At 50.2% G+C, this 13437-nt stretch overlaps 2 protein-coding genes across 3 annotated transcripts in view; one reads left to right on the top strand and one right to left on the bottom strand.

The window, feature by feature from the left end:
- The window catches only part of MED12L (mediator complex subunit 12L), a 100976-nt gene extending 94457 nt beyond the window's left edge, over positions 1–6519 (bottom strand). For both annotated transcript variants that reach the window (XM_039389954.1, XM_039389956.1), the window contains exons 1-2: positions 6412–6519; positions 1696–1800 (exon numbers count right to left, since the gene is read on the bottom strand). In XM_039389954.1, the coding sequence (XP_039245888.1) occupies positions 1696–1800; positions 6412–6510 (204 nt within the window). In that variant the 5' untranslated portion in view covers positions 6511–6519. The remainder of the gene's footprint in view (positions 1–1695; positions 1801–6411) is intronic.
- A 2245-nt stretch (positions 6520–8764) lies between these two features.
- On the top strand, positions 8765–13130 carry CLRN1 (clarin 1). Its single transcript, XM_027731086.2, has 3 exons — positions 8765–9017; positions 11591–11770; positions 12865–13130. Exons 1-3 carry the CDS (start codon positions 8765–8767, stop codon positions 13128–13130), a joined length of 699 nt encoding a protein of 232 aa, XP_027586887.1.
- The last annotated feature ends 307 nt before the right edge of the window (positions 13131–13437 follow it).

Raw genomic sequence — 13437 nt, 5'->3', positions numbered from 1 at the left:
GGCCAGCAGTCTGATGGGATCACGCTTTGCCTCCCTGCAGGGAGCAAAGGCAGGTTCAGGAGATCAAAGCACACAACTGCATTGTCACTGGAGAGGCTGCAGGTCAGAAAACCAGCCAAAGGGCCCAGGGCTCAGTGACACCAGGGCTGAGCTGCCCCTTGGGACAGTCCCTGCGTGCCCAGAGCCACGTGCCTCCAGCCAACACGTGCCTGGGATCCAGGCCCCGGGTCAGTGGACTCTCAGAGCACGTTTCTGCCCTTCTGCCCTTTACCAGAGCACAAAGTGGGTAAATGCACACTTTTCACTTCTATTTAGATCAAACCACACTGTCACAGGAACCACATCCACTGTCTGTCCATCACCAGCTACAGCAGGCAAAGCTTCAGAGACTCAGGGAAGCTCAGAAGTGTCCAACTTTTATCCAAAGACCTCCACTGCCACTCAGCACCTCCACAAGGAAAAGCTTTGCAAGGTTTGCTTTCCCAGTACTCTCAATCACAAAACAGCATGAAAAAAAACCCAGAGGTTTTACTCCCATTGTAAGCTTATTCACTTTCAGAATGACTACAATATGAATGAATGTTTAGGCCTGTCAGTCAGAATAAAATGCTTGATTTTCTAATAAATATATTCATACCTGGGTAATTTTAAAATATACAGGAAGCTTCTGGGAGATACTGAACTTGTTTTGGTAATTGTACACTTAAATATCCAAGGACCTATAAGCACTTTCTTGTGAATTTCTGTTCTACTTTTCAAACAGTTCTATTTGATAGTAAAACCAAAAATAATTAATATAGAAGATAGAAAATGCCAGCAGGTAAATATTTGAGGGAAAAAAAAAAAAAAGACTCTGAAGAATGTAACAGGAAAACCTTAAAAATTTCAAAGCCAGCAACCCTGTCATTTACTTGCATCTCTTCTTCTACTAAAAGAGCATCACTAAATACATAATTTCATGTTTTCCAATAAGCTGTAAAAAGTTAAGAGATTTTTCAGAATCAAATACCAGAAAATTACTTTGTCTGAAAACAAGTTTCTTGATTACATTCTCCCTCCAAACCCTTTCTTCCTGCTTTCCCAAAAGGGAAAAAAAAAAAAAAAAAGTACATAAATCTGGACAGATCTCTAGAGGAAATACGGGACGGTTTCTTTCTAAACAGCTATTATTTTCAGTTTGGAGTATAGTAACTAATATTTTAGTGATTTTTATTGCTCTTGTGTATCTCACACTTCTTTGACTCTCAAAAAGAACTAAGCTAAATTTCACTAAACAATTCTAGTCTATATTTCCAAGAGACCTGGAACACAGTGACCAGTTTCTCCTGGCAGAAAACAGTCTTGTGAAACAGATACAAGACAGAGCTAAAGGTGTGTAATTGTCAGAGACTTCCAGGGAAGGAGTCACTACTGTCTCTGTAAGCCAAGCAAATAAAAGAATAAGAGCAAAAATTAATGTCTCTTGTGCATTGAAATGTGCTTATTACATTTTGTCCTTGGCATCCATGTTTTCCTGTGAAGACTGATGGCAGCAGGCAGCAGAAGCACAGCTCAGCATTCTGATATTCATTGTGTAATTAACTTTCATATCAAGATTTCTGACTAGAAAGCCAAGCATTCAAGACCCAGGTACCACCACTGCCAGCTTGGCTCCAGTTTCAGCAAGTGCCCCCAGACTGCAAAGCCCTGTCTTACCTTTGAGGCGTTGATGGCAATATTCCTGGCAGACCCATGCTCATCTCCAGGGAAGGTGGGCTGGTTGCTGAAGCCTTGCTTTACGTTCACTGCCGTGAGCTCATCCTGCAAAGAGTGGTGGAAGTGCAAAAGATGAAACGACAATTTAAGAAGTCTCATTATTCTGAAAAGCATGTTTTTATAAGGAAATGTTTTGCATTTGCTGGTACATCATGCTCTGCACACTCCCAGGGTTTTGGTGAAGAGAACGTGATGCCACTGCTGCCACACTGTCCCCCTTGGGTGTTCACCTCACTTGAGGTGAGGCTTGAGGCCATCACTTCATGGGTGCTGCTGGTTTTGCTGACAGATTTCTGCCCAGGAGAAGGGCCCAGGAAACAAGACCTTGGCAGCCTCTGTAAAACCTGGAGCAGCCCCCAGCATCCAGCCTGAAATCTTCCTCATGGAAGTGGTGCCAGTCCACAGCCCCCTGAGCAGCAGTGGGAGAGCAGCACACCTTTCTCTCCTGAGATACCCTGGGAAGCAGCTGTGTCACTCCACAGCAGAACGCTGCTGTGTGCCCCTTCTTTCACCCAGAATCCACAAGTCCATTCCCCAGCACAAAAACAGGTTTGTATCATTGTTTTGTTGATGTTTAAAACATTACTATTCTGGTTTGCGGACCCATAACCCCCATTTGAAAACATCTACTGAAATAGGAACGAGATCACCTGTAGCTAAAGCAATGTCAGCTGAACATCCACCCCTGCTGCAACTAAACCCTTTTCTTCTGGAGCTACTTCTGCAGTGGAAGCATTACTAGTCTCCTACCACACTATCAACTCCCCTTTGTTTTGCTGCTGATTGATGCTTCAGCAGGCTTGGCTGGGTCTGTTCACAGCAGGGACACAGAACAGGCAGGTGTAGGATCAGCAGCATTAGGCACAAACACACACCCAAGTCTTCACAGACTTCCTCGGGGAGCCCCATCCTTCCCTGTCTTCACTCTATACCTCCACCAAAGTTAATATTTTTCCATGGAGGCTGTGCCATTTATTCAATAATTCAGGATTACCTGCCTGTCAGACAGAGGTTTTCCTACACCAGATGAATGGGAACTTGTTGGATTTTCTTGATCTCCCCCTGAAGAGAAGACACAGATCTCCCCAAGGAAGCAGTTACCTGTCACCACAGGCAGTAACCACAGGAACCCTACACAAGCTCAGGTGCTCCACCAATAGTGAGCTATTGGAACAACCCATGAGATGGCTGTGAAATAACCTACAAAAGCAAAGACTGACTGTGCTGAGACCAAGCAAAGAACAGAAAATAAAGTTAAGAATATCACCATTTTACTAGAAGATTTTATTCCTAGTTTTGGGCAACATGTCTCCCCAAAAACAGTGACCCAGAAGCTTCCATTTGGTTTCTTCTCTTATGCTTTGCCATGCATTATGCTTTTCAGTATTTTTCCAAAGTTTGAGAGCAACACAGTAGATTGAAACATATTTAGAAGAACTCTAAGCTCTCCAGGATTTTTGAACTTAGCAAACCTCATCTTAAATTTAAATGAAATCAACCAGAATTGCTGGAACGCTCCTCCACCCACACTATCCCCCAGCCAGCCCTGAAAACACAGACTCAGGGAGAGCTGAAAGTGATCAAAGAGATTATAAGCAAATAAATAAAAGGTAAATGGCAAACAGATGGAGACATATGTTACTATTAGTGCCATTTCCAGGGCTGACCCTCATTCTGTTATCTTTAAACTTCCTCTTTCAAACAAGCTGTCTAGATAGCATTATGCTGAAAATAACCAAGAACAGTCTGTTGTGCTGCTGCATCTACCACCACTGTGGGAACAAGTTGTGAGGGGTTGACAACACAAACACATCAGTGTTTGGTTTGTCTGGCTCAGTCACCAGCTCAGGTTTCCCCTACTGCTTCAGCAGCAGAACTTGGGGCATGGCACAGCTGTGTAACCAAGCATCACCTGAAAATGAAGACAAGTCCCCTTCGAACACAAGGCACAGAGACACCTTTACAAAGAAATTAATGATAAAATGGGTGTTCGCAGGAGCTCTCGTTACATCTCACTCGCACCAGCTCCAGTATCAGCTCAGGATCATTCTGCAGACCACGGCTGTTTCATGGCAGAGGGGAAGCTCCTGGCACAGCAGCAGGAACACTGGCACAGCTCAGCTGTACACACTGATCCTACGAGGGTCAAGCACACTTGACTTGGCCCTGTGCTAAGCAGAGGCACAGCAGCACCACACGCTGCTGTCACACACACTGCTTCCTCGGGCTCCTGCACGGACCAGGAGCTGCCTTTACAAATGTCAAGCAGGGCCCCAGGTGCCCCCAGTCAAGGCTTAAAACCCTTCTGCAATTTTCAACAGCCAAGTGAACATTCAGGCCCAACTTGCATTAATTTTTTCAGAAAGAATTTTACTTGTTTTATGGGGGATATGCAAGCCCCACACACAGCCTGGTGTGAACACAACACGTACAGATGGGATCTGTAGAGAAGGGCAGCCCGACAAGCTCAGGACAAAGTTCCCAGGAGCTGAGCAGTGCCAGCTCCACAAGCAGCAGACCCTGATGGCAGCCTGCTCGTGGTCCTTAGCTCTGAGCAGGACACCTATGGCACTTACAAGGAGGTCACCTGTGGCACTTACCCAGCCAGCTGCATCAGTGCACTCAGATCCACATGAGAAGAAATGGGCACAGTGTTAGAACAGAGCACCATGGTGTTATTGTTGGGTGTTCTGGATTGTATAATTCCATATTCATTTGCTTTTAATTAATACGAACAAGCTCTTTCAACTGAAGTATTCTCCTGCTTCCCCATGTCTGCAGTAACACTTGCTCACTGCAGCACCAGGCCACTGAGATAAAGGCAGGGAGCTGAGGATGTGTCAAGGTTCTGAAAAACTGGGAACTGGCCAGTTCATTCTGACATCTGAGCTGCGCAAACAGACAATGTGCAGAGTTATACCACCACTACCTGAATCTCTGACAGATGTGCCTTTTCTTCCCAACCTCAAAAATATTCTTTCAGAATAGAACAGTAAAAGAAGTCCACATTGAACTCAACAACACAGGTGCAATGAAGACTTTCCCCCAAGCTACATCTCAATCAATCCCACCATGGCCAACAACAGTAAGCCTACTGCAGTTATTTTCTGCTTATTAATGCACCCATGAAACCTATTTTAAATATTAACCATTTGGGCACTTGCCACTTCCATTCTTATTGTAATGGGCTGCATATTTATTAACGTGTCTGCAAGAATCAATCCACCACCTGACAAAAAATATTCAACAGTTCAGAGCTAAAAATTCACCTCCAGACATTGTCATAGCTGAGTCCAGATGCAGTTCTGCAAGCCTGGCCAGGATCACGCAAGGAAATTACACTTAGAGGAATATTTCCAGTTACTATTACCATCAAGGTTGTAAGTATGATGCATGGTGGCACAAGAGTGATGAGACAGAAAGGTGCCAGAGGTCACAAACACTGAGGTATGTCTCCAAGGATCAGCAACAGACTTGAATCCACATCTTCTACTGCCTGTTGTCCAAGCCCCTCTCAGCCAGCCCTGACCAACAGTGTGGCTTTGATGAGCGCTCTCCAGCCTATGTAAACCAGATGATGATGCTCATAAACCGCTAACAAATTACGCTAATTAGCCTCCATGCTGGAAGCTTCATCAACACGACAACAGACCAGGGAGAGAGCGGAGCACAAAGAGGGCTGCATGGCTGCCCTGCTGTACTTGCTCCATTTAACCAGAGCTCATCCTCACTGCCAGCCTAACGACTTCCACGAGTACCAAATGCACTGGGAGACGAGGCAGCCAGGAACACCAGCACAGGAGACTCCAGAGGTCAGGGGTACCTGCACACGCAGCTTTGCGTACAAGCCACAACACAACACGCAAGGCCGATCTCAGAGAGACCCACTGACTTTACTGGGAGACATCCCACTCACAAAACCTTCCCAGAGGCTCCTTCCACCCCCCTGTGGAGGGTAAGCGGCTGGGAAGCAAGACTGGGAAGCCAAGCTGAGAACAGTGCCCTGTGGGGCTTTGCTGGATCAGCAAGCCACATCACAGCACCCACCTGAGCTACACGCTTGCCCCAGCTCCAGTGACAGCAGGTCTCCGTGGGTTTGGCTGTGGTACCCATGAGCAGGACAGCCACAGCCTCATGGAAGAGGACAACCTACAGCCCCACTCACCTCCACCCTGTTTTCAGATGCATTTCCCGACCTCCAACACCCTCCAGCCCTTTTATTCCTCTGACGGTGGGTCACTGCTGTTAGGTCAGACACATGGTGGGCAGCTCAGCAGGACCACGCTCGCTCTGGCCACCAGCACCCCCCTCCCTCCGGGCCAGGGATGCCCTTCACGGGCAGAGGGTGCCTCCCATGCAGATGCCGGTACCCCTCACGGGCCAGAGGTGCCCCTCACTGCCACGGCTCCGACACCCTCCCCGCCGCCCCAGAGGCGAGCCCGGTGCCGCGGCAGCGATGCGGGGACCGGGGGCGGTGAGCGGGGACCGGGGGCGGTGAGCGGGGACCGGGGGCGGTGAGCGGGGACCGGGGGCGGTGAGCGGGGCGGCCGCCCCCGCCTCGCCGCAGAAAATGCAAGTCAGCGGCGGCTCGGCGGCCGCAGGCGCCGCTCAAAAGTTTGGGGGGAGGCGCCGGGCCGGGGGTCCCGCCGGTCTCACCTCCTTCTGGCGCGGGTCCTGCGGGTAAACGTCGGGCGGCCCGAGGCGCGGGCGCTTGAGCGGGCGATGCTCATAGCTGAGGAGCCCGAAGGCGGCCATCACCGCTCATGTTCGCGGGCCCCGAGCGCCAGGAGCAGCGTGGGCGGCCCCCCGGCTCACCCCGCGCCGGGGGCGGGCTGCGGGGCCGGGCGGGGGCGGCGCGGCTCGGCCCACCCGCTCCGCATCTCCCGCGCCAAGTGCCGGCCGGGCCGCTCCCCACCGCCCCGGGGCTGGGCTGGGCTGGGCTCGGCGGCTGCGGGGGGACCCCCGGCTGCCCCCGGGCCGGCGGGGCCGAGGCGCTGGGGCAGCGCCCGGGGAGCGGAGCGGGGCGGCCGAGCAGCCGCAGGGACGCGGCATCCGCACCCTGTCGCCTCCCCCATCTTTAGCATCTTCGTTGTAGCGGAGAAACCCATTCCTCGAGGCGGCGACCGCCCGCCCGTCACACCGCCCCGCACAGTCCCCGCGCTCCGGGGGCACGTTCCGCCGCTGGCTCCCGGCAGCAGCGCCCGGTCCCGGTCCCAGTCCGAGCCGCCCTCCGCAGCTCCCGGCCGGGGAGGGGGAGCAGCAGAGACCCCACTTCCCGGGTGAAGCCTCAGCGCCCTGAGGCCGAGCGGAGGAGCTAGGGCATTCTCCCTCTGTTCCGGGGGCTGAGGGATCCCGACCCGCTCCCGGAGCTACCGAAGGGCTGTGGGGACGCGCGGTGCTGCTCCGGCAGCAGTGACCTCATCCCCGGGGGCTGCAGCCTCGGCTGGCCCTGGCTGAGTCCCTCCGGCCCCGGCCTTCCAGCTGCCACTGGGCACGCTGCTCATCCCGAAGGATGCTCCCAGGGGCCCATCTGTACCACCCGAGTGGATCCACTGATCCCAGCGGATGGGGCAAGCAGGGCAGGAGACGCGATGTCAACAGAAGTGCAGTTTCTGATTAATGAATCTTCAAAACACAAGCAATACAACATGAAAGCGTCAGGGCACCCTTTTCCAGCGTCAGTGGACGTCCCACACCTGCCCACCTTCCCGGCGGGGCTGCAGCCGCGACTACAGCCTGCGACCGACCCTGCTCCATAGAACACCTTCCCGCCGCTCAGCAGAGCTGTCCTCTCCGCAGGTGCTGGAGCGGTGGGTGCATTGCTCTATCAGCTTTACAGTAAGAAAGCACGAGAACTTTACCCCTTTCTACCTAGTATTTGTGCCAGATCCTCCCTTTGTGCTACATCTCCCAAACAGTACAAACACAAGGTTCTTTGGAAATACAAGATTAGACAGTGGGTTGCAAATAAGTCTAAATAAAATTAACAGTCATACTCTCCAAATGAGCTTATGTAGTACAGACAAGAACAGGCAAACCACACGTTTTAAAAGCCGAGGTTGAACTAGACAATACCAATAGTCATACAATACCAGTATGGTACTGGCCTACACTGTCTCATATTTGTTAACACATCTTCTACTACATCTTTGGTTACTGAATTACTTTCACACATGCAGCTGTGTTTGCAAAGGCAAGGACTAACAAGTCTGATTCCTCTAAATAGGCATTAGCTTAAAAAAAAAAAAAAAAAGAACAAAACAAAAAACACAAAGCACTAAGTTGATCTGGTTGAGAAAAAACCAAACCCTGTGTTTGCTGAAGTCCCTGGCAGTCAGTAGATGGATGCAGACAGTGCCTCTGGCCCTCACTAAGCCTCCAAGTTAGCCACACTTCAAGGGATGGGTTATGTTATGCTATGATTTAGCTTGTGTGAAGAGCAACCAGATACTACAGAGGGGCCTCCTGGCTGGGTAATACATCAGGAACAGCAAAAGAGAAATATACCCAAAAGAGGAGGGGGAAGAAAAAAAAAAAAAAAACACACACAAAAAAAAAAACAGCACAGTTGGCTTTAGAAAAAAACCTGGAAAAATAAACCTTTTGAGAACTTCCATTATGGAGAGCAGATAATCAGATGCACCAGGGAAGTTGTCTCTGAAGCCCCCGCTCCCGCGGGGGCTGCGACAAGCAGAGCACTCATCAAATTACAGAGATCAGTCATCCTAAACCCTCGCTATCAAGTGACAGGAGATGCACTGAAACTCTCCGCGAAGCTGTACGGAAGGGGACGGGGAAAAAGAATCTTTACAGCGTTCTCCAGTCAGTGCCTGCCTGTGGCTGGGCTCTGGGGCTCCGGGGAGGCTGCAGCTCTCAGGGCAGGGCTGGCCGGGCGCGGGGGCTCCCTCGGGGCAGGGCTGGCCGGGTGCCCGGGGCTCTGCAGCACCGCGGCTGAGGAGCTCGGCACCGCCTCGGCCACAGGCGCGTCCCCGCGGTGCCCGGTGCCACCATGCCAGCCCCGCAGAAGAGGCTGATCTTCTGCACGGCCGGGGTGCTGAGCCTCGCCTGCGCGCTGGGCACGGCGGCGGCCGTGGGCACCCAGCTCTGGGTGAGGGGCACGACCCTCTGCACCACGGGAGCGCTGCTCGTCAACGCCACCGGCCCCGAGCTGCACAAGTTCATCGGCGAGATCCAGTACGGGCTCTTCTCCGGGCAGCGTGTGCGGCAGTGCGGGCTCGGGGGGAGACCCTTTCAGTTCTCATGTGAGTAGCGATGGCGTTTGGGTTATTTACAGCGCGCTGCTGACAGCGGGGCGGTGGGACGGGGCTGCCCCGCACGGCCCCTCGCTCGGACACCGAGCCCAGCAACACGGGACGTGCCAGAGCAACGCTGCCCTTACAGTGCTCTGGTCCTCAGAATCAAGTAACTTATTTTCTGATGCTAGTAAAGCCTGGCTAATGTCTTCAAGAATCTACATTGCAGTTACACAGATATCCACATTTCAAAATATTTTATACTGTTACTTTAGAAAGAAAGAATATTTTGGGGTTTTAATTAACCTCTGCCATCTTTTTCTGCGTCAACATTACACCCTCTGTGTTGTCAAGAAGAATGAACTAAACCAGCAGGGATCTAATGAACGAGCTGGGGCACCGGCTGCTCTCGAGAAACAAAGCAGCCCAGAAGTTCTCAATCTGCGGCACTAATTGGAAGGGCTGGGGGAGGCTGGCTGACTGGGTACCTGACACGCAGAATGTCAAAGCATTAGCAATGGCTTTGCTTTACATTCAAAATCTATTTGTCTTCAAGGATAAGATCAATAAAATGATCAAGTGAGACATTTGTATCCAGCAGCACGTGGAACAAGCGGTAAGGAACAGCCCATTGCTGTGTGCACAATGTGTCAGCCGAAGTTACTACAGCAGACAGCTTATGAGCTTCTGCCACAACAGCACTGGCAAATTGCTCACGCCAGTGATTGAATGCAAGGGAAGGCTACCAGATTAGGTACCAGAAATTATTTACTACGTAACAGTTTCCCAAAGCAGTGACCAAGTTAATTTTATATTATGTTAAGATTTGCTGTCTCTAAATTCCATCACTACTCTGCTCACACAGCTGAAGTTCCTCCTCAATCGCTTTGTGTGCCATCACTGCATGCAGACATTTCACCCTGAGTGAATTTTCAAAGAGGTTTATCCAATCCCAAGGGATTGGGGGACTGCTGTGACCCAGGGCTGGCCCAGCCACCAGCAGCACGGGAGCTGACACTCATCAGGGCTCACTCAGTGACAGCTGGAAGGGGACAACCTGCAGCCGAGGCAGGAGCCTTCACCTCAGAGAACACTCAGTGCAACAGGCTGATCCCACTCCCTGGGGCTGGAGCAGCCCCATCCCATCGCATCAGTGCTCCGGGAGCTCGGCAGGAGCACTCCAGGAAGCAGGACAAACATACACAATACATAGCCATAGCTAAATGCACTCACTGCACTTAAGCATGTCTGAGGAGATCAGAAAATAGGCTAAATGATTTAGTTCCATGCTTGTTCCCATTAAATGCTCCCCTCTGACCACTGTATCTCTTTTAATTATAATATGAATTTGCTCTGCCAGCAAACCCAGTTCAGATGGGGAAAGCTTCTGCTCCATTTGTTCCTGCTCATTCCCATCAGTTTCTGGGTCAGCAGTTCATTTTCTAAAGGTTGCTGCCACACACAGGTTCATACAGTGTTTTCCTTTCAAGACAACATTGCTGCTAGAATTAATTTTTCCTGGTATGTCACATATAAAATTTCAATGACAAACAGCTCTACATGCAGGTGCCATGGGAAGGATTCCATACCATGCCATAAATTGTTTTCTTAAAATAAACAATACAAAATTGTATTATTAAATCCACAGTTCTGCGTGTTTTCCCCAAACATCAGTAGTATCACAGAACTAATGCTATTCCTTGTAGGAAACCTGCACAGGAAGGCCCCGGAAGGGGCTCTCAGGTCTCCCTGGAGCCTTCTCCAGGTGAACCCCCCCAGCTCTCCCAGCCTGGCTCCAGAGCAGAGGGGTTCCGGCTGTGGAACAGTTTGCTGGTAAAGGCTTTACAAGGAGAAGTAATTGATGTGAGGCATTATTACCTCCATGGATCAGGAGCAGTAAAGTGTATTTCACTGTTCCTTCTACAATACTTGTTGCCAAACAAACAGGAATGATTAAAAATCATTCTCTCGTGCTCTCTGACTGACTATCCCCCTATGCCCTAGCCAAGCAGGATCACAGTTTGAAATAGTAGCTAAAAAGCTGCATAAAAATATTTAAAATAAATTATTCCTGAACTTGTACATTCATAATCACAGTAAAAATTCATTTCCAATGTCACATCCTTCCGTGGGACATTGTAAGCATAAATGAAAACGGGATGTTTGTTTCTGGATTTATTTTGTCCCATCCCCAAAGAGGAGGTGGTGGCCAAGCCCATAATACTGGGGAGTGAGAGCCCTTCAGGCCACCTCACAAGGCAGACCTGCCTCCACAGATATGGATTCCCACTCTTTTTCCCCAAAATATCCTGTTCACATTAAGGACAAAATACCACCTCCAGGAAGGGGAGGAGAGGCTTCCCCTGGATCTTTCTTTCCTGACCAGTCTCTGCTTCTGAGTTTCACAGAATATTTCTGCCTCAACACATCCATGAAAACCCGTTTCTAGTTAATAACTTCTTTGGTTGCATTTAGAAGAGCAGGATTAAAACAACTACCACAAACCAGCAGGAACCCCCCCAGCCTGATTTCAGAGACAACTTTGTCTAATGTACATAATAATGTTGTTGTTTTGTTTCCAGTTTTTCCAGATTTGCTCAAAATTATCCCTGCAAGTATCCATGTTAGTGTCATTCTCTTCTGTACAGTACTGATCATCTTTGCTCTGGTGGGAGCAGGGTTCTTCATGTTCAATGCTTTTGGCAGCCCCTACGAAACACTGCATGGTCCTGTCGGGCTGTACCTCTGGAGCTTCATTGCCTGTGAGTATCAGCAGCCCTGTCCTGCCAGGCTGACTCTGCTCTGAATTTGCTACTCACAGTGACCCATCTGTTGACATAGGAGGGTTAAGGACTGTGGCTGCATTGACTCTAAACCAGCAAAGTCAAGGCAGGCAGGAAGGCGAGGGACTCTGCTGTGTAAAATCACATGTTCTCTAAATTAGAGTTAAGAGCTACAATGGGGAAACCCCCCCAAGGGCAGGTGGCAGGATGGGGACAGTCAAGCTGCTGCAGAAAGGTGCACAAGCCCCAAGGACACAGAGATGGTGCTACATCACCGACACAACACACAGTCATAACCAGGAACCAGGTGAAAAACAACCAAAAGATGTCAGTGGTGCAACTGCTCCCACAACAGGAGGGTTCCTGACAGTGTAAGTGAGGTCACCCCTTAGAGCAGCACGGCCTTGCCAAGGACTGAAGGGCTGAGCAGCAGAGAGGGATGGGCTGGCAGCAGCTTGCTGTGAGGGTGGTCTCTGAGAGCCACTGCCACCAGGGATAACAGAGCATCCCTGTCCCTCTGCCACACAGGGATAACAGAGCATCCCTGTCCCTCTGCCACACAGGGATAACAGAGCATCCCTGTCCCTCTGCCACACAGGGATAACAGAGCATCCCTGTCCCTCTGCCACACAGGGAGGGGAACACCCACTCTCCAGGCTGCTGGCTTGGCTGACAAGTAGGTTTACCCTGACTTTACAAGGTATTATATGTTGCAATCATAACTTAATAAAGGACTTGGGTATGTCTTTATCTTTAGACATGCAGACAGCTCCGTTATGCTCAACAGGACAATGAGTGGCTTAAAGCTGAACACGAGCACAGATATTTTGCTGGCTTGGGGCACTAAAGCAGCCCTGTTCAATATTGCTGGTCCTGAGCCTAATTCAATTAGAAAAGCTTACCAATTTCAATAGCCATTGGCTTGGATTCCAAAAATAATCCCTGTTAAAGCTAAGTTACAGTGGCCATAAGAACACTCTGCATGTGGTCTTTGGCTGTGGCACACAGACACACACACACAGAGCATGACTGAGGGGTTGCCAAGGTGACGAGCATGTTCCCCTCCCTTTCAGGTTCCTGTGGTTGCCTCATCATGATTCTCTTCTCCTCGGAGGTGAAGATCCATCACCTTTCAGAGAAGATTGCTAATTTCAAGGAGAGAACCTTTACATTCAAGACTCACAGTGAACAGTTTGCAAATTCCTTCTGGACCATCCTGGTTTGCTCCCTGGTGCACTTCCTCAATGCCCTGCTAATCCGATTTGCTGGGTTTGAATTTCCCTTTTCAAAATCAAAAGATTCAGGGAGGATCACAGGAGCAGTTGACCTGATGTATTAATAATAAATAATGGCCAGTCTTCGCGAGCGAAGATTTTTTTTGGGAAAGGTCATTAACCCTTCCAGCCTGCGCAGTGGATTTTTAGGTGAGACACAGCGTGCGCTGAACTGAGCCCACCCTTTAGTCCTGAGGTTCATCTGCCGGGGCCGAGCAAAGCTTGGACAGTGGCAGTGAGGTCCCCAGGATGTAGGTTTGTTTTAGAGTGACCTTCTCTTAGGTGGATTGCCTATCAAGGCTGACGAGCTCCACCTGCCCAGGGGGCCGGGAATCGAACCCGGGTCGCAGAGGTGAGAGTCAGGCACTCTAG

Source organism: Pipra filicauda, unplaced genomic scaffold, assembly GCF_003945595.2.
Source record: "Pipra filicauda isolate LSUMZ 115617 unplaced genomic scaffold, ASM394559v2 scaffold78_size3787270_pilon, whole genome shotgun sequence".
Taxonomy (NCBI): domain Eukaryota; kingdom Metazoa; phylum Chordata; class Aves; order Passeriformes; family Pipridae; genus Pipra; species Pipra filicauda.
This window is presented reverse-complemented; position numbering and strand designations above follow the sequence as displayed.

Coding starts and splice junctions, on each gene's coding strand:
- CLRN1 (XM_027731086.2), top strand. CDS start 8,765: ATGCCAGCCCCGCAGAAGAGGCTGATCTTCTGCACGGCCGGGGTGCTG. Junction 9,018..11,590: donor GAGACCCTTTCAGTTCTCAT/GTGAGTAGCGAT, acceptor TTTTGTTTCCAG/TTTTTCCAGATTTGCTCAAA. Junction 11,771..12,864: donor CCTCTGGAGCTTCATTGCCT/GTGAGTATCAGC, acceptor CCTCCCTTTCAG/GTTCCTGTGGTTGCCTCATC.